Source organism: Scyliorhinus torazame, chromosome 2 (assembly GCF_047496885.1).
Source record: "Scyliorhinus torazame isolate Kashiwa2021f chromosome 2, sScyTor2.1, whole genome shotgun sequence".
Lineage (NCBI taxonomy): Eukaryota > Metazoa > Chordata > Chondrichthyes > Carcharhiniformes > Scyliorhinidae > Scyliorhinus > Scyliorhinus torazame.
In genome coordinates this window covers 184,055,007-184,078,919 of record NC_092708.1, presented here as the reverse complement: position 1 = coordinate 184,078,919, position 23,913 = coordinate 184,055,007, and the positions used below count along the sequence as shown (strand labels likewise).

Here is a 23,913-nt window from a genome sequence, read left to right as displayed (position 1 = left end):
ACCACTAGTCCACGGCTGCCATCCTGAAAAAGACCCTCTACCCCCACTCTCTGCCTTCTGCCAGTGAGTCAATCCTCTATCCATGCCAGTATCTTACCCGTAACACCATGGGCTTTTAACTTATTTAACAGCCTCCTATACAGCAGCTTGTCAATTTAAATGCCATGGTGGGATTTGAACTTGTATCTTTAGAGCCTGGTCCTCTGGATTACTGCTCCAGTGACATTACCACTGCGCTACCATCTCCCCCATCATGTGTCAGGACTGAAGAAAGAATGGATAGGTTAATGCTGTTTCTTTGGAATAGCCGAGCCTGAGGGGAGATTTGAGGTGAATAAAATAACATGGTGCCTACATAGGATGGACCTATTTCTTTTTCCAGATATATTAACACACAGAGGCATAGATTTAAAATAATTGGTAGAAGGGTTAGAGAGCAGTTGAGGAGAAATATTTTTACTCAAGAGGATGCTGGGGATCTGGAAATCACTGCCTGAAGGGATAGTGGAGGCAGAAACTTTCGTTGTAATTAAAAAGTACTTGGATATACACTTGAAGTAGTGTAGCCTACAAGCAACGGACCAAGAGCTGGAAAGTGGGATTAGGCTGGATGGATCTTTTTGGCTGGCACAGACATGACGATGGGATAAGTGTCTTCCTTCTGTACTGTAAATTTCTATGTTTCTATTATACCTCTACATCCCTATCAAGGTTTATCCTTGGGTGATTGACTAGCATTCACTTTTGACCCAGTAAAGCACAGCAAAGCTTTGCCCTTATGTAACCTGGATGAGAATGCTAGGGATGGGAATTTGAATAAGAGTTTATTAACTGAGAGTCAACACCGTAGTGTTATTGTATCTAGTCACCCCTAAAAGTTTTATTTTTAAATTAATTCACACCTCCAATAGCACTGAACTGCTCATCCCTTAACTATTAGATTTTGAATGCTGCACAAAATGTAAGAAAATATAATACTTAAACTTGCCTTCAAAATGACTCATTAAATCAAACGCATTTAACAACACGGTTCACAATCTTTACTCACATCACTGAATATTTATGAGTCTCACCTAAATGCAGTCAAATATTCAGCATCGCCCATTGGTGGATCCAGACCTCCAGTCCAGGCCATATTGAGGTTAAACCCTACCCCTGCGCCAGTCCCAACCTAAAATTCAAAAATCAGAAACACTTTCAACAAAGAAACAATGTCTTCCCATTTCAAATTAAATGTTTACATCTTAAATTACACAGCAACTCCAAACAACTTTGGGATTGCTGTTATTTACAAAACAGCATACTTTATACCTGATATTCCTGGCTATTTATGACTATTCTATGTGCAATTTTATGCTATATAATGACTTAGAATAAAGAGCACACACTTGCTTCATAAAATGTTAATAATAATAATCATTATTATTGCCACAAGTAGGCTTACATTAACACTGCAATGAAGTTACTGTGAAAAGCCCCCAGTCGCCACATTCTGGCGTCTGTTCGGGTACACAGAAGGAGAATTCAGAATATCCAAATTACCTAACAAGCACGTCTTTCTGGACTTGTGGGAGGAAACCGGAGCACCCAGAGGAAACCCACGCAGACACGGCGAGAATGTGCAGACTAGTACACAGTGACCCAAGTGGGAATCAAACCTGGGACCCTGGCGCTGTGAAGCAACAGTGCTAACCACTGTGGGTTAATAGTCTTGTCTGATTTAAAGCAGTATCGATCACTATATCTTTCAACAAATTAAACATCACACGGTAAACAAATCAGAACTCAGAACTAGGTTTCATCTTTAGTAGGATAGTGATCATGATAGCAATCATAACAATTTGAAAATAAATGCTGCCATGTCTTCTCTATTATTTAATTATCAAACAATTCAATTACCTGACAAATTCATTACAATGAAAAGGAATAGAAGCCAAATTAAATTATTTTTAGGTTTATGATTGATGCTTTAAATGACATGAGACTTCTTTTGTAATCTAAGCAATCTGCATTACTTGCCTCATCTGGGGCTCCACTGCCAGGGAAGAAGTTGCCATCATCATAACGATGCAATGAAATGTACAACACGTTGGGATCACTGTAGAACGCCTGTTGGGTGCCATTACCATGATGCACGTCCTGTTACACAATATCAGAAAGCAGATTGAATGGCCATGTTTGAAAAGTAGAATTTTGGACTCGTCTTTAAATCTGGATCAGAATTTAATTTGTGACCAAAGGATTGCAGATTCTTTCAACACAATTTCTTCCTGACTGATGGTCACTAACATTCAAACATGTTCACCCTCTTTTATCTCTTTCCCCCACCCAGTCCTCACCCCAGGAATCAGTCTTTTGCTGCTCCACTGTGTTCTTTTGAGGGAAAGCAAACTCTAATTACAATCTACAGCACAGCTTTCACACATTTCAATCGACTACAAAACACAAAACAATTCATAACTCAAAAACAAATTACAAACTGATACAGTGATTAAAATAATTTAAAAAGCATGCCCAAAATGTCACTCGGTCCAAGTTCAACTGAAATGATCAGATGAGATCAACATATTTAAACACCAACTGGATGTGACCTTAAATAAGAGCACACAACAGATTTGACTAAAATTGGGCTGTAAAGCAGAATAAGTCTCTCCTCTAATTTGTGCCTTGCTTTTGGCCTGATTCACTCACCCAGTCCACTATAAGGATTTTGCTGACATTCAACCTCTGCTGCAGGAGTTTGGTAGCAATGGCCACGGAATTGAAGTAGCAGAATCCCCTGGAGGCAAGAGAAGTGGGGAAGAGAGAAAACAAGTGGAAATGGTTAATAGCAGTGTTCTTGATTTTAATCATTTGCATTCCTTCACTAATTTATCAGAGGGAAAAGCACAGTAGGACAAATTTTCACCAGCTTTTGTCTGAACCTCATATGCTGCCAATTACACACAAACTACACCAGAATGGCAAGTGGCTTTGGTTTGTTTGTACATGGAATTGGGCTTCACCGGCTAGGCCGACATTTAGTGCGCATCCCCCATTGTCCTCGAGAAGGTGAAGGCAAGCTGTCGTCTTCTTGAACCACTGTAATCTGTACAAAGTATGTATTTGTAAGTAACAGAAGTTGTTTTTCAGTGAAGAAGGCTGAACCAGTTACTTACATTGGTGTGCTCTCCTCTGCATGGTGTCCAGGAGGCCTCACGACCGCAAATCCATTCTGCAAAACACCATCATTTACATAATTCAGTACAAGCTGCAATTTGCACTGATACACATGTACTTCCAGTCAAATTGCACAGATGAACAACAAATAATCTGCTCTGATGATATTTCAATAGGTTAAGGTAATCAGTAGCTCAGTATGCAGACTAAAGATTTTCAGGTTTGATCTGTGTTAGCTGGCTGCCTCAGCAGATAGCAGACATTTTGGCAATGTATTGGAGGTTAAGTGGTGCACATGTTTCTCCGGCAAGAAGCCAGTTCTTTCAGGAAAGAAGAATGGAAACTTGCAAGATAAAATTCAAAATAATTAATCAGTCACGTCCTTCACTCTCAAAAATAATGGGCGGAATTTAAAAGAACAAGTTCTAAGCTAATTTTTGGGGGGTTTTACAGGGAGTTTCCCGCCGGGTATGCCGGAGAGTTCCCCACCGCTATCAAACAACATTTAGTCACTTTTTGGGGCCCTGAGGAGTTTCTCATCGGTTTCGTCCACACTGAGAATTGTTTTCAGCACTGGGGAGCTGAACTCAGAGGTCGGGTCACTATTTTGAAAGGGTGCCCGATCTCTAAGGGAGCTTGTGGGTCCCCCACACCCCCCAGCCATGGGCAATGTCACCCCCCACACCCCCCAAGTGAGTACACCCTGCTATGGGATCCCTGAGGACCCCCTTCTTCAGGCTCCCCACTGCCCCTTTCAGGTCCTCCACCCGTCACTCCCCCAAACTCTCAGAGGCCCCTACTTACCTGCCCTGCACTTCCCCATCCTTCATACCCCCCCACCCTCCAATCATGGGCATGGCACCCTTTGGGCCCTGACCCTTGGCACTGCCACTCTGGCACCATTTCACTGCCACTCTGACAGTGCTCCTGTAAGCTTGGCAGTGCCACCCGGATACCTTTGGTCACGCCCCTTTTGGCAGGAGTCTGATTCCGACACCTCGCGGACTTGGGTATATCCCGCAAGGCTTAATGACTGCCGCGAAGCCTGTGGGAGGCCTCTCACGGGATCTATCAGCCGCGTTGCGCTATTGTGATCAATAACTGATTACCCAAGCTACTTAAAAGCACTAATGAGTTTCATTACATGCTTTATTTTAATTATGAGAAAAGATAGTTAAGCATGAGCCTTTGTGCCTCAGCAAATAAAATAGGACCACTTAATTACAAGTTTAAGTTTTATTGCTAATTAATCAGAATTACAGAAGGAATTTCAAAATTTGTCGACTTCAGTAACGATTCAGAGGACTCGACTAATAATGGAGAGCACAGGTTCAAATCATGGTAATTTGAGAATTTGAATACGTTAAAATAAGATTAGCATCAGTAAAAGCACTGACAAGGTTCACTTGAGACTTTTGTGGAAGGAAACCTGTTGTTGTTGCCAATATGTAACACCAATCCTTCAGCAATGAGTGTGACTATTTTTTATTAAAAACACTCCTCTGAATTTGCCTGGAAAGCTACTTAGTTATCGTATCAACTTGGAATGGACTTTAATGAACACAACAAGGGTGTTAAATACTTTTTCACTAATTTTAGGCCACTGGCCAAGATCAATTTGACCCCATTGTGTCAACAGATCAATTCCCTGAGTCCTAAGGATGCTCCATATAAATGTTCAACTGTGATACAAAAATGCATTGAGGAATATAAAGCAAAACCCAATTTTACAAGCCACAGAATAATGACAGGGTATTTTAAAGTTGGAAGCAATGCAGGATATAGATTTCTTATTTGCAAATCCATCAAGCATACCTGTGGTGATTGTCTCTATAAGGGCAACACAACGGCTTGTACCTTCCTCAGAGTGGCAATTTCGAGGGACTTACTTCGCAGAAATTCTAAAGTTCGTGTTTCACCCACTCTTCCTGTAGCCACCTGAGTTGGCCACTTCCCGACTTAAAATGGAGAACTGCAAAGGCTGAAGGGAAATTCAGCCAACACAGGCAAAGACTAGCAAATACAGAAATCATGTGTATTAAGACCTGTAAGGTACCAGACAGCACTGAAATCAGCAGCCATCTGCATAGTAATGTAGCAGCCATCTACATATTAATGAGCGATCCCCAGGAACAATCGAAACATTAAGGTAAACAAAGCCAAGCCAGACTCCTCGGCGCCAGCAGGAGCCAATACAAAAGAGGTTAACGGACACTTAAAGATCGCCCAACGATCAGGGAACTGCTCCAGCATTGGAGAAATCGAACCAAGCGATTGGAACAAAGTCCAATCACTTGAAACCAGGTACGGGGTCCGCCCAGAAGGGAGGGAAGCCCCTGGGGACTATAAAGCAAAGCCCCTAAGTTCAAATCGTCCTTCTTGACAGGGTCACTCAGCAATGCGAAGCAACCCCTGAGAGTGAACCGTCCAGCGGCCTCCAAGCAAGTAAGTTTCAAGTCAACGCTCGCTATGAGATAGGCGCTCCTAGCTACCAGTCCATACCAGCTTTTGAATCCCGTAGACTCGGGACCTGAACGAAAGGCCATTTGTTCCCCTGACCTGGTGGGCCAGTCCGAAGCTAAGTATAGGCCTGTTAGTTATAGAGATAGTTTATTAAGTAGAATTTATGCATGAGTAGCGATTGACTGTGTATAATAAATGTGTATTGATTTGAATCTTACGAATTGGTGTGTTGAGTTATTGATCATTACTTGACCTTGAACCTCGTGGCGGCATCATAAAGATACCTGGTGACTCGAGAGCAAAGGTTATAAAACAGAGCCAATTGAACCAACCAAAAGTTAGCAACATTCCTCACTCAGGCTGGGTGAGACAGGAGCAGTGAAGCACGCTTCCAGCGAGGAGTAACAGGATGCAGGGAAGAAACACACTGTGCTGCACTAGCTGTTCTAAAGGAGGTGTTTAAAGTAACAAATTAATTTAAATGTAAGTGGTTCAGACAACGGGGAGGGGGGGGTCAAGTCGATTGGGCCCAGGTGAGGGATCTGCTTGAGGGGTGTGGTGGGGGAAGGGGAGGGTGGTCATGTGTCTGCAGGGTGTTCCGTGCGAAGCTGGTTCTGGATGTATTTAGTTACTCTGGAGTTAGAAGTGATTTTTTTTTTGTTCTAATTCTTTCAGAGTGTGCAGGGCAGGTGGATTGGCCACGCTAAATTGCCCCTTAATTGGGAAAAAAAGACTTAGGTACTCTTTAAAAAAAAAAGAAAAGTTCAATTATCAGGGTTAAACTGGCAGAACCATCCGAAGTTAACAATTTAAATCATTTCTGTCGGATGGTTCCCAGCCTAGCGTAATTGTCCAGAGGAAGTTAGCGCTTATGGGCAATTGCCGAGTAAACTCTTGCGTGGAAACTTCCTGGAGGGATTCCCCAGCGCATCTTTGGGGTATCCCCTAATGCAACGCTGAGGAACCATGAAGTTTTGCATCTATATCCTGCTATTGTTCCTTTAATTTTGCAATATATCCTAATTTTGCCAGAGTAAGGCACTGTTTTGTAAAATAATTTGCTACAGTGCTAGCTGCAAGACAAGCAAATTTATCTTTTAACACATTACATTCATTTAGAAATGCTATCTAATCCTTCTGGTTTTGGAAGAAGTTCAGAGAGAAAAATCATTCCCTGTGGTGAGTTGGGCAATAATCAGAAGTCATGGATTTAAAATCATTGGTAAAACCTAGAGGCATAGGAGGTGATTGTTTTCACTCATAGTTGTTGGGATCTACCTGAAAAGGGGATGCAAGCTGATTCTGTAAATAATTTTTTAAAAAGAGAGTTGGATTTGTGACTGAGGACAAGGACTTATAGTAGACAAAAAGAAGAGGCGTGAGACCGAACACCATTGCTCGTTTAAAGAGGTAGCAGAAATAGAACAGGCCTAATGGGTTCCTTCTGTGCTGTAAATTTTTTAATATTCCACTCTAACAATAATTCTACATTAAAATAGTGACTATATTTCAGAAGTATTTATTGGCTGTTGTTATGGGTCAGGGTTTAGAGAACCCCAAAGTGTATCATGGAGTTCACCTGACCCACAACTTTTAATAGATTGTGGTACGGGGAGCACACGGCCCACTCTAGAGGTGTGGTACAGCAGAAATGGAAAAGTATTTTAAAAAAACAAAACAAAGTTTATTCTATGAACTCAAGTTAACCTTTTTAAAACAAACAGTGAATATCTTAGCCACCATTAATTCAAAGATAACCCTCAAAGAATACAACACTAAGTAATCCTTTAAGCTGTCCTTTTAACATCCAAAAGACTTAACAACCTTTAAACAGAAGCACATCAGGGTTTATATTCAATACTGAAAATATTTAAATTTCTGAATTCACCAAATGTCCAAGAGATAGTCCTTCATGGCAGAGAGATCAACAGTATAGCTGCTTTGGCTGACTTCAGCTGCAACACACTGAAAAACGAAACCAAAAAGACAGACACACCCAAGCTTTTCTCAAAGTGAAACTAAAAGCAGAACCAGAGCTCAGCTCCACCCACCCTCTGACATCACTGCAGTAACATGAGGAGCCAAACATTTATTAAAGCAACATTTTCATGACACCTCCCCCCAAGAAAAAAAATAAACCCATCAACTTCAAGATGGTTTTATTTTTCACCTTTTCACCATCCTTTAAGAAATGCACAGAGTAAATATACTTTATCGTTGCAAAAACAACACACGCAAACAGGTATAATAATAGTCCATTTTTTTTCGTTCTTCTTCCTCCAACTGAAATCCTTCCTGATTGACAGTCTCTTTGAACATTCTCTGCACGATCGGTCCATTTCTCTACGCCTTGGCATTTCTCTTTAAAGTCAGATACTTTAGTTCAATCTGATCACAGAGTCCCTTGCAATACTCCAACACAAGAGCATTGGTTATCACAGTTTTCAGGCCGTCAAATGCCTGTTGAAAGTCCGCTGTCCATTGAAATTTTCGACCATCAGTGCAAGTCCATCAGTGGAGCAATCACGCGACAAAACGTTTGCACCAAAGATCGAACAAATCCACTCATGCCAAGAAATTGCATTATTTCCCTTTGTCTTGAGGGTATCGAAAACGTCTCAAGGAAAGTGACTTGGGCTTTCCCAAATTTACTTTTGGCTAGGTTTATCACCAAACCCGCCTCCTGAAGTCGATAGAATAACTCCATCAGATGTTTTAAATGGTCTTTCCATATCTGGCTGAAAATGACCAGATCGTCGATGTATACCGCACAATTGGGTAATCCCTAAACGACTGTGTTAGTTAACCGTTGAAATTTGTCTGGGGCGTTTTTCATGCCAAATGGCATAACTTTGAATTGGTATCTACCATCTGGAGTCACAAAAGCTGAAATCTCCTTCGCCCTTTCAGATAAAGGTATCTGCCAGTAACCTTTAAGTAAATCCACTTTGGAAATAAAAGCGGACTGTCCCACTTTCTCAATGCAATCCTCCAAACATGGGATAGGATAAGAGTCCGTTCTTGTAACTGCATTCACCTTTCTATAGTCCACACACAACTCTTGGGTACCGCCTGGTTTTGGTACCATCACTATGCATGAGCTCCATTGGCTGCAACCCACTTCAATTATGCCATTTTTAAGCATACTTTCAATCTCCTTGTTAACCTGTGCCAATTTTAAAGGGGTAAGTCTGTATGGATGTTGTTTGATTGGAACAGCATTTCCCACATCTACATCATGTGTAGCCATTTTAGTACTTCCCAATTTATCCCCACAAACTTGCCCATGTGATATCAATAACTCTTTCAGGTCAGTTTGTTTTTCCTCTGGAAGACAACTCAACAATTTATCCCAATTTTTAACAACATCCTCATTTTCCAATTTAATTTGAGGTATGTCAAATTCACAGTCATCTGGATTTGGTTTGTCACTTTGAGTTAGACTCATTAAAATCTCCTCCTTTTTCTCTCCTTCCCTTTCAAAGTACCTTTTAAGCATATTCACATGACACACTCGGTGAGTCTTCCTTCTATCTGGTGTTTTTACCACATAATTCACCTCACTTAATTTCCTTTCAATCTGATAAGGTCCACAAAACCTAGCTTTTAAAGGCTCACCTGCCACTGGTAACAATACTAAAACTTTATCTCCACTGGCAAAACTACAAACTTTAATTACTTGTCCGTGACCCGTTTCATCACATTTTGTGCAACTTTCAAATGTTGTCTAGCCAATTCACCTGCTCTATTTAATCGTTCCCTAAAATTTGACACGTAATCCAATAATGTAATTTCCGATTTCTCACCCAACAATTTTTCCTTAATCAATTTAAGTGGTCCTCTTACCGCATGACCAAAAATTAGTTCAAAAGGAATAAATTTGGTTGACTTATTAGGTGCATCCCTAATTGCAAACAGTACAAATGGAATTCCTTTATCCCAATCCTCTGGATAATCTTGACAATAAGCCCTCAACATTGTCTTTAATGTCTGATGCCACCTTTCTAACGCTCCCTGCGATTCTGGATGGTACGCAGTTGATTTAAATTGTTTTATTCCTAAGCTATCCATAACTTCTTTGAATAACCTTGAGGTAAAATTTGATCCTTGATCCAATTGTACTTCTGTGGATAGTCCATATCTAGTAAAGAATTTAAGTAACTCCTCCACAATCTTTTTAGCTGTAATATTACGTACTGGAATGGCCTCTGGAAACCTAGTAGACACATCCATTAACGTCAAAAGATATTCATTCCAACTTTTCATTTTAGGACGCGGTCCTACGCAATCAATTAGGACCCTTGTAAAAGGTCCCTCAAAAGCTGGAATGGCTATTAAGGGCGCTGGTTTTATCACTGCTTGAGGTTTCCCCATCACTTGACATGTGTGACATGATTGACAAAATTTAACTACATCTTTATGTAGTCCAGGCCAATAAAAATGTTTCTGGATTTTAGCTTAAGTTTTCCTTATTCCCAAATGACCTCCCACTGGTGTCTCATGTGCAACTCGCAACACCTCCTTTCTATACCCTACCGGCAATACTACTTGATGAACTTCTGCCCACTTTTCATCTGCCTGCATATGTAAAGGTCTCCATTTTCTTACTTTTACGGTAATAACACTCTGGTATACACGCAGATTCCTCTCCTGTGTATGCTTTCTGATACATCCGTTTTATTTCTATATCTTTTTGTTGTAACTCCGCCAATTTTCCTGAACTAAAAATATCCGCCTCATCCTCCATCTATTCCTGTTCTTTACCAACCATCTGATCAAAAATAGTTTCTGATAATTGCACTTCAACTTCATCTTCACTCTTTGATTTCTCCTCTTGTTTGCGATCTAGTTACTACACAATCTGGAAAAATCCCAGGATATTTGTCCTTCAACACTTCAGTTGTTTGATTTTCCCACTGGCTTATCAACCACAGTAGGCATCACTCCCACTTGCGATCCAGCTATATCATTACCCAAGATAAACTATTCCTGGACAAGATAGTTTCTCTATTATTCCTACTACCACTTCACCACTCTTCACTGGACTTTCCAACCTTACCTTATATAATGGAACACTACTCCTCTCACCCTGAATTCCACATATTACCACCTTTTCTGACAACATTCTGCCCAACCTACATAACTCCTCATCTCTTATCATTAAAGATTGACTAGCTCCCGTATCTCTTAAAATTGTGACTTCTTTACCTGCTCCTCCTGATACACGAGTAAACTTTACCCACACAAGTAAATTCTTTAAAGAGATCTGGCACCTTCTTATCAATCACCTCTCGATCAGTCTGTACAATCTTTTACACCTCCTTCGCTTCACTTGGGCTTTCCTTTACCACTTTAACAAATCCCACTGTCTTATCCTGTTTTACCACATCAGCCTTCCCAGTGCTTTTCTTCAACCACCAACACTGTGACTTTACATGGCCTAGTTTATTAGTGAAAACATTTGAAACTTTTCATTTCTTTTCCACCCTCCTGGATTTCTTTTTTAATCTGAGGTACACTCTCCTTATCATCTCCCATCAGATCACCTTTACTTTTGCCACTTGAGTATTTCTCATGTCCCCAGTTTCTATCCCTCACAGGCTGAAACTGATGTCAGAAACCAAGCTTTGATTTATGAACTAATTCATAACCATCTGCCATTTTGGCTGCTAACCTCGCATTTTTAACCCTCTGCTCTTCCACATGAGTTCTCACTACATCAGGAATTGAATTTTTAAACTCCTCCAAAAGTATAATTTCTCTGAGAGCTTCATACGTTTGGTCTATTTTCAAAGCTCTTATCCACCTATCAAAATTACTCTGTTTGATCCTTTCAAACTCCATGTATGTTTGACCAAATTCTTTCCTTAAATTTTTAAACCTTTGTCTGTAAGCTTCAGGCACTAGTTCATATGCGCCTAAGATGGATTTTTTCACCTCCTCACATGTCCCAGATACCTCCTCCGGTTGTGATGCAAACACTTCACTAGCCCTACCTACCAGCTTTGTTTGAATCAGTAATACCCAAATGTCCTGTGGCCATTTCATTTGTTTAGCTACCTTCTCAAATGAAATGAAAAAGGCTTCTACCTCCTTCTCGTCAAACCTTGGCAATGCTTGGACATATTTAAATAGATCCCCACCACGCCTTTGACTTAAGACGCTCTTTCTCACTATCCTCATCACTATCATCCAACTGTACGTTTCCCTTTACGTCTGCCAATTTTAACTGACTGTCATGTTTCATGGCCATTTTCTGAAGTTCAAACTCTCTCTCTTTATCTTTTTCCCTGATCTGTATCTCCTTTTCTTTTTCTTTTGCTAGGGCTATTCTTTCTTTGTTTCTTTCTTCTCTCTCCTTTTCTTTTTCTCTCATTGCATATTCAACCTGCTTTAATTCTTTTTCATGTTCAAGTTGCTTAATCTGCAACTGGATCTTTGCCATTTCTAATGAGTCAGACTGTATCTCAGGCAACTTTAAATGCTTAGCCACCGCCATAATTACCTCATCTTTTCGCATTTTGTCAGGTAATGTTAACTGCAATGTTTTTTGCCAAATCTACCAGTCTGCTTTTAGTCTCAGTCCGTAAGGTACTGCGTGTGACCGTCTCCACCCCGAAAAACATCTGAGCCTCTGAAAGAGCCATTGTCCACAACACACTCCCTACTTAAACTAAAATACCACACCTGAAAAGCAACCACAATATGCTCACCCCTCACTGTCTTTAACTTCACTAAGCCAATCCAATAGATCGACTTTTATCCCCCTCGAGCCCCAATCGTTATGGGTTAGGGTTTAGAGAACCCCAAAGTGTATCATGGAGTTCACCTGACCCACAACTTTTAATAGATTGTGGTACGGGGAGCACATGGCCCACTCTAGAGGTGTGGTACAGCAGAAATGGAAAAGTAATTTTAAAAACAAAACAATATTTATTCTATGAATTCAAGTTAACCTTTTTAAAACAAGCAGTGAATATCTTAGCCACCATTAATTCAAAGATAACCCGCAAAGAATACAACACTACGTAATCCTTCAAGCTGTCCTTTTGACATTCAAAAGACTTAACAACTTTAAACAGAAGCACATCAGGGTTTACATTCAATACTGAAAACATTTAAATTTCTGAATTCACCAAATGATCAAGAGATAGTCCTTCATAGCAGAGAGATCAACAGTACAGCTGCTTTGACTGACTTCAGCTGCAACACACTGAAAAACGAAACTAAAAAGACAGACACACCAAAGCTTTTCTCAAAGTGAAACTAAAAAGCAGAACCAGAGCTCAGCTCCACCCACACTCTGACATCACTGCAGTAACATGAGCAGCCAAACATTTCTTAAAACAACATTCTCATGACACTGTGAAGTACTTTGGGATGTGGTTTAGATAAGGTGTTTTATAAATTCAATTAATTTATGTTTGTAATTTCATCTCCCAGGTGGATCTGTGACAATTCTAATTTTTTCTTATTATGGCTGAAATGAATTATACAGACCAGCAATCATAGGCCTAGAAGAATCTGTCCCATATTGCAAGTTATGCATACTGTTAACTGACAGAAATTAAGAATTTCTATAGCGCCCGTCATGACAACAGAACATATCAGATCAACCACGATCTCACTGAAGGGCGGCGCATACTCAATGGCTGAATGGCCTACTGCTGCTCCTATGTCTTATGGTCTTATGAACATTCCAAAGCCAATTAAGCACTTTTTGAAGTGTAGTCACTGCTGTAATGTAGAAAACACAGCAACCAATTTGTACACAGCAGGTTTCCACAAACAGTAATTGCTAATTGACCCTAAATCTGTTTTAGGCATTGGATGAGGGATAAACATTGGCAAGGCAATGGGAAGAAGCCCACTGCTCTTCTTTGCCTATTGCCAAGCGATCTTTTATACCCACATGATGAGACAAATGGGGCCTCAATTCAATGTTTCATTCGAAAGACGGCATCTCTCCAACAGTGAAGCATTCCCCAGTATTATACTGGGGTGTCAACGTGGATTATGTACAAGTCTCTGGAGTGGGACTTGAACTCTCAAAAACCCTGTTTCTGAGAGCTACCATTGAGACACAGCTAACACAAATATCCCAACTTACCAATAAAATAAAAGGGTGTAAAAGTAATTTAGACCAGGTGACCAAAAACATTAGTACTCTAAAATTTGTAAATGTTTATATTCAGTGTCCCGGATCCAATGGCAGCGTTTTCTACATCTAGGTGAATTTCCCTTTTCATAACTTCCCATTTATTAGTTATTGCTTAAGTTAAGAAAAAGACTCACCTTCAATTCCTTAGTCGCCACTTTAAGAACAAGCTCAATCACACAGCCTGCTGCCAAGCGTGCAGCACTAGATGAGTGGATCTCATTCCAAATTGTATCACTGTCAACCTAATCACCAAAACAAAGAACTGCTGAATTAACAAAGGGGCTTACATAAATGCCAGTCACTTTTTAAACAAGTTAGCTGAGGCAATGCTGCCTTTAAAATGCAGACAATAGGTAAAGGATTATACATGCTTAATGAAAATAGTCAAGATATTTGAGCAATGTAAAATATCATACATATCGTACCAGTCTGATACATGCCCTGGTCAGGTTTGAACAAAATAAAGTCTCTTGCCTGCAATTGAGGTTTGCTGCCATCCATCCATATCTGGATTCATTTTGTGCTCTCATTGTGTATTAGGCTTTATGCATCCTAATTCATGAAGTGAATGGGAGTGGGGTGAGCAGGAGGAAAGGAAAACTGTTGGCAAACGTATCTCTATATGATGCCAGTAATTTCCTAGTAATGTAACTTTACTCCTTGGTGTAGGTAGGACTCTGATTTAAGCAGGCGCCAAACTAAAGTAGGCAATTTAGCTTATTTTCAGCATCTAATTGATTTTGCTTTGCACTGAGTTTTAAATAAACAACTGTCTTGACAAAATAAATAGGGCATAATATCAAGCAAAATTTTATTTGGATGAGGCAGAATAAATGACTTTAATTTCCCAGTTTAAAGAAACATTTATATAACACCTTTAACATATAATAAATATTCAAGGAGCATTATCAAACTAACTGACACCAAGTTACATAAGTAGATAAATGACTAAACATCTGGTCAAAGCAGGGTTTATGGAGTGTCTTTAAGGAGCATCTTACTGAGATCCTGGGAGGAGGTGTTAGGGTTGCTATCTCAGATTGTGGGGGTGGAGGTCAGGCCGGGCCCTATGGTGGAGCTTTTTGGGGTATCAGAAGTGCCGGAGCTTCTGGAGTGGACGGGGCCGATGTTGTGGCCTTCGCCTCTCTAATTGCCCGGCCAAGGATCCTGTTAAATTGGAGGTCGGATACACTTCCGGGGATGGCAGCCTGGCTGGGGGACCTGTATGACTTTCTCCAGTTGGAGAAGGTTAAGTTTGAGTTGAGGGGGTCAGCGGAGGGCTTCGAGATGCGGTGGGGGTCGGGGTGATAAAAGGGGGGAAAATTGTACAAACTGTGGATTGTGATTTTGTGGCGTTCGTATTTTATTTGTTGCAGTTTTACAAATGTTTGGAATAAAGTATTTTAAAAACAGAAGCATCTTACTGAGGAGAGAGAGATAGAATGGTTACAGCGCGGGAGGCCATTCAGCCTTTGTGCCTGTGCTGGTTCTCTGCAACACACTCCCATGTCGTCGTCCCCGCCCCCGCGGCCCACAATTTCTTTCTCTTCAGATAATAATCCAATTGCTTTTGCAAGCCATGATTGATTCCACCACACACTCAGGAAGTGCATACCAGATGCTAACCACTCGCTACGTGAAAAATGTTTTTCCTCATGTCGCTGTTGCTTCTTTTGCCAATTATCTTTGATGCCCTCTCGTTCTCGATCCTTTCTCCAATGAAAACAGTTGCTCCCTATCTACCTAATCCAGATGCCTCAGGATTTTGAACACCTCTGTCACATCTCTTCTCAATCTTCTCTTCTCCAAGGAGAACAGCCCCAGTCTACCAATTTAACCATATAATTGAAGTCCCTCATTCTTGCTAATTATACTCTCCAGGATGTCAATGGTTGGGGTCTTGGTGATGGTGGCACCCTTAAAAGGTCCTGAGGATAGGGCAGCATGGTGGTGCAGTGGTTAGTACTGCTGCCTCACGGCGCCAAGGTCCCAGGTTCCATCCCGGCTCTGGGTCACTGCCCGTGTGGAGTTTGCACATTCTCCCCGTGTTTGCGTGGGTTTCGCCCCCACAACCCAAAGATGTGCAGGCTACATGGATTGGTCACGCTACATTGCCCCTTAATTGGAAAAAGTGAATTGGGTATTCTAAATTGATTTTTTAAAAAAGGTCTTGAGGAGGTGGATGTGCATTGTTGGGCAGGATTCTCTGGGAATCGGCGGGGCGGGCAGAAACGGCGCAGTGGAGTGGAGGGAACCACTCCGGCGTCGGGCCACCCCAAAGGTGCGGAATCCTTCGGACCTTCAGGGGCTAGGACGGCGGCGGAGTGGTTTGCGCCCCGCAGGCCGTCGTGGAAGGCCTTTGGCGCCCTCCGGCCCCGGCTGGCGCGGGTCCGTGCATGCGTGGGAGCGTCCGCTGACGTCATCCCCGCGCATGCGCAGGGGGGTTCACCTTCGCGCCGGCCATTGCGAAGGCATACACGGCCGGCGCGTAGGAATAGAGTACCCCCACGGCACAGGCCCGCCCGCGGATCGATGGGCCCCGACCGCGGGCCAGGCCACCGTGGGGGCACCTCCCGGGGCCAGATCCCCCCCGCGACCTCCCAAGAACCCCGAAGCCCGCCCGCGCCGCCAGGTCCCGTCGGTAAGTGACCAACTCCAATTTACGCCGGCGGGATCGGCATAGAACAGGCGGGACTTCGGCCCATTGTGGGCCGGAGAATCGTCGGGGGGGCTGCTGCCAGCGGCCGCCGCGATTACCGCCCCCGCCAAATCCCCGGTGCCGGAGAATTCGGCAGCCGGCGAGGGCGGGATTCACGCCGACCCTCGGCGATTCTCCCACCCGGCGGGGGGGTCGGAGAATCTTTCTTTCAAAAGTTGTCTTTCAAACTTTGTTAAGTCACCACAATATGTAGACTGGATCACGTAACACTCACATGAACCAAAGAATAGGCCTATGTGGTCAGCAGCCTGGGTTGTGATTCCACATATTCTTGGTCAAATAGTTTTGCAACATGCAGTATTTAAGCTGGGGTGACAAGTTTAACTAATAGTAGATAGAAGTCTATGGAAGTAGAGGGAAGTCTTGCTAAAACTATACAAGGCACCATTAGAGTACACCTGGAATAATATGAATAGTTTTGATCCCCTTATCGAAGGAAAGATATACTGGCATTGGAAGCAATCCAGAGAAGGTTCACTAGGTTGATCTTGGGTATGGCGGGATTTTCTTATGAGGCTATGTTGAGTAGGTTGGGCCTGTACTCATTGGAGTTTAGAAGAATGAGAGGCAGCCTTATTGAAACATATAGGATTCTCAGGGGACTGGACATGGCAGATGCTGAGAGGATGTTTCCTCTGGTGGGAAAGTAAGGGGTCACCCATTTAAGAGGGTAGTGAATCTGCAATTCGTTATCACAGAGAGCTGTAGAGGCTGGGTCGTTATGGCTGGGAAAGATTTTGAAATCAGTAAGGAAATCAAAGGTAATGGGGATAAAGCAGGAAAGTGGAATTGAGGATTATATCAGATCTCATTGAGAGGCGGATATGTTTTATGGATCTATTTTTATTCTTTCAGGGATGTGGATGTTGCTGGCAAGTATAGTATTTGTTGCACATCCCTAATCGCCCGTGAACGGAGAAGCTTGTTGGGGCATTTTAGAGGGCAGTTAAGAATCAACTACATTGCTGTGGGTCTAGAGTCATATGTAGGCCAGACCAGGTAAGGAGAGGCTGAGCGGTTTAGGGAGGGTATTCCAGAGCTTAGGGTTATGGTAGCTGAAGGGGTGGCCACCAATGATGAAGTGATTAAAATGGGGAATGTGCAAGAGGCCAGAATTAGAGGAGTGTGGTGAGTTTGGGTGGCTTTAAAGCTGGAGGAGGGTAGAGAAAGGGAGGGCAAAAGTCATGAAGGGATTTGAGCACAAGGAGAAGAATTTTAAACATTGCCAAACTGGGAGTCAAAGTAGACAAGTGAACACTCAGGTGATGGGTGAAGATAAATTGGTATTAGTTAGGATATGGACACAAGAGGATTGGATTAGTTGAAATTATCAGAGAGTGGAAAACTGAAGGCTGGTCAGGTGCTTATTTTAAATATTTACCATAACTGGTGCAACAGCAGGTAAGCTAAGGCCATAGATGGTAGAAGTGTCAGAAGAACATGATTGGACCACGAACAGGAAATGTGAATATTGCAGTCAGTAAATGTGAATCTGTTCAGTAAGTGAGGACCTATCTTTGAAGCGCAGCCTTGTTTCATCATTTTTCAAAGTTCACAATTCTCATGCCAAAAGTGGCTAAATGAAGGAGAGACAGTTGCACAGAACGTCCAGATTTTTGTTGAGGGTTAAAGGCTGGTAGAGATGATATTCAAGCTGTGATCCACCTCAACAATTAAGCTGACTGAATTCTATTCTGCAGTTACAAAATCTAGGATAGAGCATAGATAAGTAAAATGGAGGGAATAGTTAGAGGGGAAGAGAATACAGAGAACAAAAGAGAGAAATGAGATTAGAAATGACAGCCAGATCAATCCGGAGAATTGCAGGTTGGTGTCAACAGAACTGAAAAAGTCCAGCCATAAAATATATTGATAGTCTTGTAAAATAATGTGAAGATGAGGGGAAAAAAACCACATGTTTGCTCCAATCCTATCAAACATTCTCCCATAATGTGCCTGTGTTTCAGCAAGCGAAAATGCTGTTGCCTTGTGCATTAAATTAAAAAAATACAAAAAGCTTTGAAAAAAACTATTTCCCATGTATATAACAAGGGTCTGGTGTTAAGTGAAACCACAATGTATTTGTATGCGAGTAAACTATTCAACATAAAAACACATGCTAAGGAACTTCCATTCACACGCACGCTAAGTCCAATGCTGTTAGGCCTGTCTTTGTGCCTCTCAATTCTTTTGTTTATTGAGCAGATTGGGAGAGTGGTGAACACTAGTTCTGGGAAGTTCACACTGTTGTGACAAGTTGGGATTCTACCGCTGCCCTGTCCTTTACAAACACTCAATTCAGAAAGAAATGAAGTCACCTTCATTATCTCCAAGTCACTTGTCTTACAAAACTGCCAGATGTGTCAAACTCTTTTTACTAAGAATATTTGTGGAAGCAAAATGAAGAAAATTTGTTTTTAAATTAAAGTTTTAAATAGTTAATAACTGTTGGGAGCACTCGAAGCACGTTCAACTAAATAGATACAACTGCTACCATGAGACGTTACGTGGGAAATAGTTCTTGGCATTTCTTTCAAAGCTTTTTGTATTTTTTTATATAACGCACAAGGCATTTTCACTTGCTGAAACACAGGCATATTATGGGAGAATATTTGATAGGAATGGAACAAACTGATGAGTTTTGAGTTTTTCCCTATCATTTTAACATTATTTTACACTCACACAGCACTAGCATCTATGAGTCAGTCAAAACAACATTTTAAAAATTAAAACTGGTCTCTAAAAATACTGCTCTAACAATTCTAATCAAATAGCATTAGCGCCACATACTATTATTAAAAGTTTTCATCAAAACATTTAACATACAGCAGGTTGTTGCATCTACAGCCAGAATATTAAAGCAAGTCAGAGTTTCTAAGTGCTCACAGGGGAACTGAGAATCCATAGAATTCCTACAGTGCAGAAGGAGGCCATTTGGCCCATCGAAATACACCAAAACTCTGAAAGAGCAATCTATCTAGGCCCACACCCTTGCCCTATCCCCATAACCCCACCTGTAGAAGGGACTTTAGTTGGCGGATTAGTTGCCTTAATACCCTGTATTCATTTTAACCAGGTGCTTGACTATATTTCATGGAAATAGGCACTTGGCAAAGCATGATAGATATTTAGCCTTATTTTTAGTCAAGAAGTTCTGTAGGAAACAGTCAGAAGGTCATACAATGTAAACAAGCACATTGTTTTGCTGACAGCAGACAATTATTATTTTTCTTAGGCGAGGAACTCAAGGCCTGTTATTAAACTCTAACTCTGGCCTGCTCGCTTTTCTGTCTTTTTGGTAATCTAAAGAATGCGTTTTGTCCTAGATATTGCTTACTGCATCATATAAATTGCTTGCCTTACCTTTGTAAAGCGGGGAAATTTGGAATGACTGTGGTCTCTCTAATCCCCACACGAACTTGTTGAAAACTCGAAGTGCTGACTTATGATTTCTTCAACAAATTGGCGTAGTCGTTGCAGTTTCCCTAATTTACTGGGAAGTGAACCCTGAAACGAATCTCTAAACAGAGACTCTCTTAGCTGAAAGGGAGAGTGCCATAGCGCGACCCCAGCTGAAAGGGGAGTCTGCGGCTCAGCAGCCTTAATTACTGGCCAGTGACTCATGCTAGGAGAGTTATCTTAATTAATAAATTACTGATAGCTGCATGAGAAGAACAAAGGTGCCTTAGAGACTGAAAAAACCCCAAACTGAACAATCAGAAGGGTTCGAGATTCGCAAAAGGACTAACATCGGTGTGCGCTCCTTGTAGTATTTGATAATAATCTCCCGTGGTCCTTGTTATATGTATATGCTCTAAAATATTTTTCAGAAGGAACGATGAGCAATAAACTCGACGCCCCCTCACAGGTCGTCCCGAAGCCTCAGTAAAGACATCCGGAGCGAGAAAGAAGGTGAACTCCTTAAAGAAGACAGATGAGGGAGTCAAAATGAGTAAGAAAATGAAAAGAAACAATCGTAAAGCAACGGAATGAGGTAGGAAAACCTATATGTCCTGCATAGGAATCTAATGAAGCTGACCCGCTCTCAGGAAAAAAAAACAGGGGACTAAAAGTAAACAGAAGATTAAGGTAAAAGCGTAACAGATGGGTTCCTGTCGAAAAGGGAATTCAGATTTTCTGTAGCCGTGAGATAAGGCTCACGGTTAACTGGGATATTTGTGAGCTGTGAGAATGTGTGTTTTGTTTAACCAATTAATTTTGGTCAAAGCATAAAGTGCTAAATGGGTTGTATTTTTTATCGTCTGTCACTGTGAGTCCGAGTATATAACTTAAGTGATTTGTGTTGAGATTTCTCTAATGCACTGAAACATTGGAAATTAAAATCAGTTTAAAAGAAAGTGCCTTCACAAATAAAATTGAATATGAATAAGTTTTTAAATTACGTGAAAAGACGTAAATGGCATCTTTCCAAGTTCTCCGCCCCCTTAGGTTTTGCAGGAAACATTAACCATTTCAACAGACAGATGACCTTTTCTGAATTGACAAAGTAAAATATACATCTCTAAGAATAGCTAATGGCTATAAAATCAATCATTGGAAATTGACTTAAATGTGTGGTATTTATAGTCCCCTCCCAGGGGATGTTTTGCTGCTTCTAAAATACTCTTATGGTGCATCTTGGCCAGCTTTGAAGGATGGGATTGCAGTTCCACCCGGCATAAACAGGGACTGGGCTTACAATGATGATCATTTAAATGAAGGAAAGAGTCCCTTGAACACTGGTTAGCAAATGGGGGGAAAGAGGCTATCATGCAAGGGGCCAAGAAGCATAGTGACATAGGCAAGGTGACACAGTGTTTGCAGAAGAAGGGTGAGAGGTTGCCCGAATTTGTGGCCAGTTTTAAGAACTGTTGGGAGGAACATACCGGTGTTGCATTGGAAGACAATGGACCTTTAGTGGTGCAGACATTATTGAATTGCATGCTACCAGAGCATGCGCAAAGTTACAAAATGATTAATCTCACCTGGCAAACACAGCCATGGACGGCAGTGGTTACCTCCTTGGTAAACATGGACCGAGAAGGACTGTACACAGCCCCCAAAGATCAAAAGCCTAGAATCACAGGGCAATTCTACCAAGGAAAGAGTGGGCAGGATCGGGGTCAACAGGTCAGCAGAGAGCAGAGAGGTAGGGGTAAGGCAGAGGACAGTGGCAAAGGAGGGATAGATCCCAGGATCAATGTAGAAGATGTGGGGCAAAGGGACATTGGGCTCGTGAATGTAACTTTAACCCCCAGGAAGGATGCACCCCACTAGGAGACATGCCCCCTCCCCTGCCTCCCTTTACGTACTCTGACCCGAACCCTAATCAAAACCAATAGGGGTGTCATGGAGAAAAGGTGGTACAGGTGGCCATGATCAGAATGTCCAATTCAGTAAGAGACAGTAGCCTATGACAACGGTTAAAATAGGAGATCATTATGTGGACCTTCTGATCGATACCAGTGCTACTATGTTGTCTGTGCCCCCCTCCGTGGAACTAACCCCCATTGAGTCTTCTATTGTCACTGTGTGAGTAGCCAGTATTCCCATGACAGAGCCTGTCACACCTGTATCACGCCCGACTAACCTGGAAATTGATGATAGCCCCTGGTCGATACTATGATTATTTCAAAAACTAGCCCTCTCTCTGCTTGGCAGACAGACACTCTGCAAATTGGGGGCAATAATACATTGCACTAACAATGGCATGTTCATGGAACTGCCTCAGATACGCGCTCATCAGTTCTTGAATTTAATAGCTTCTGACCAAGAGCCAGATCGCTCTGTGTCTGTGTTGTATGCTGGCAGCTGAGCATTAACCCTTACAGTGCCACTGTTAAAAAAAAAAAAAAAAAATTTTTAAACTGCAGGAAGTCTTACAAAAGGTTAATGACCCTTGGGCACAGCGATTAAAACACCTGAGAGAGTCCAAACGAGAGAATATCGTGATCCACTGCACGGCTTGGTATGCTCGTGAGGATGAGCCCGCATACAATTTAAAAGCGCAATGTCACCTAGGAAAGCAGACAACATTGCATGTCACACCATTTTTATTTTTCGGTGTTGTGGGATTAGGAATGTTAGTACAGTTGACCGATAGTCAGAGGGACCTCTTTAGGATGGGTTTAATTTCAGAACCCCATTTAACATTGGCCGTAAGACATCCCACTAAGGCAAAGCAAATTGGAGAACTGATGAAAGAGGCCAGAAAAAAAAAGGTGATACATCAGATTGATGTTGAAGTAGACGGACAAAATTGCCTGATAAGAGTTTTATGGCAAACAGGAGGGCAGAGAGACCTGGAAAGAGGAACAATGGCCCGCTACATTTGAAAGACAACAACCGCCCCACAACATCCATCATTTACTCCCTTCAGTCCTGGCCCAGGTACTGGCACATCTATGAGCCCAACAAAAAATGTTGGAAAAGTACATTCTGCCCCAGCGCATAGGGTGAGTTTACAGAAGAACAATGCCCTGCCCTGCTTAAAACTATACTGGTTCGCACTGGAAGCAGAAAAAGGGATAGAGGGAGTGATCAATGCACTATTACAGCAAGGGGTGCTGAAGAGAACACAAAGCCCCTGTAACACCCCTATACTCCCCATTCCAAAGGTAGGAAGACCCAACGAGTGGTGGTTTGTGCAAGATCTCAGAGCCGTTAATAAAATTGTTAGCCCGATTGCTCCATTGGTGCCGGACACAAATGTAATTTTGTCTTCTATACCACCAACAGCAGACACCTTCTCTGTCATAGATTTATGCTCAGCCTTTTTCTCCATACCATTGCACCCAGAAAGTCAATATCTATTTGCCTTTGTATATCGGAATCAACAGAATCATCCAGCAGAGGGCAGTAGAGCGGAGCTGCTGATTGGCTGTCGCGGGGGAAATTTGCATACGCCATTGTGCTCATCCTAACTTGAAGATGTACCCGAGCAAGAGACCCTAGCTGTTCAAGTGAAGACAAGCATCCAGCAGAGGGCAGTAGAGCGGAGCTGCTGATGGGCTGTTGTGGGGGAAATTTGCATATGCTGTTGTGCTCACCCTAGCTTGAAGGTGGTTTGTGGAGGAGCTGTTGTCAAGTGACACTTAAACCCAAAACACTTCTTCAGTGCTTCCCTCCCTACTCCCTCCTCTAACCAAAAAAACCCAACCGCTGTAAAGATCAAGAGGAAGGCTCGAGAGCAGGTAGAAGTAGAAAGAAGTTGAACCGTGACGTCACGGTCTGCAGGTAAGGGATTGGCTGGTGACAGGTAAGGAGTTTTTCTTTTCTTTTCCCTCAGGTGTTATTGTGCGGGGCGCAGAGGTTGCTGAGTGAGTGCTTGCTGAGAAGGGGAGTGAACAACAGGTAAGCTCTTTCTTTCTTTTTCTTTTTTAATCTAGAGCGGATGGCAGGGAAGGCAATG

The 23,913-nt window shown here is 42.1% G+C and overlaps 1 protein-coding gene across 11 annotated transcripts in view; it reads right to left on the bottom strand.

Moving 5' to 3' along the window:
- Positions 1-23,913, bottom strand: part of hdac4 (histone deacetylase 4) — a 780,143-nt gene that overhangs the window by 41,732 nt on the left and 714,498 nt on the right. For all 11 annotated transcript variants that reach the window (XM_072481039.1, XM_072481057.1, XM_072481031.1 and 8 more), the window contains 5 exons: positions 13,918-14,025; positions 3,159-3,214; positions 2,692-2,779; positions 2,020-2,139; positions 1,074-1,171 (listed from right to left, as the gene is read on the bottom strand). In XM_072481039.1, coding sequence (XP_072337140.1) covers positions 1,074-1,171; positions 2,020-2,139; positions 2,692-2,779; positions 3,159-3,214; positions 13,918-14,025 — 470 coding nt within the window. The remainder of the gene's footprint in view (positions 1-1,073; positions 1,172-2,019; positions 2,140-2,691; positions 2,780-3,158; positions 3,215-13,917; positions 14,026-23,913) is intronic.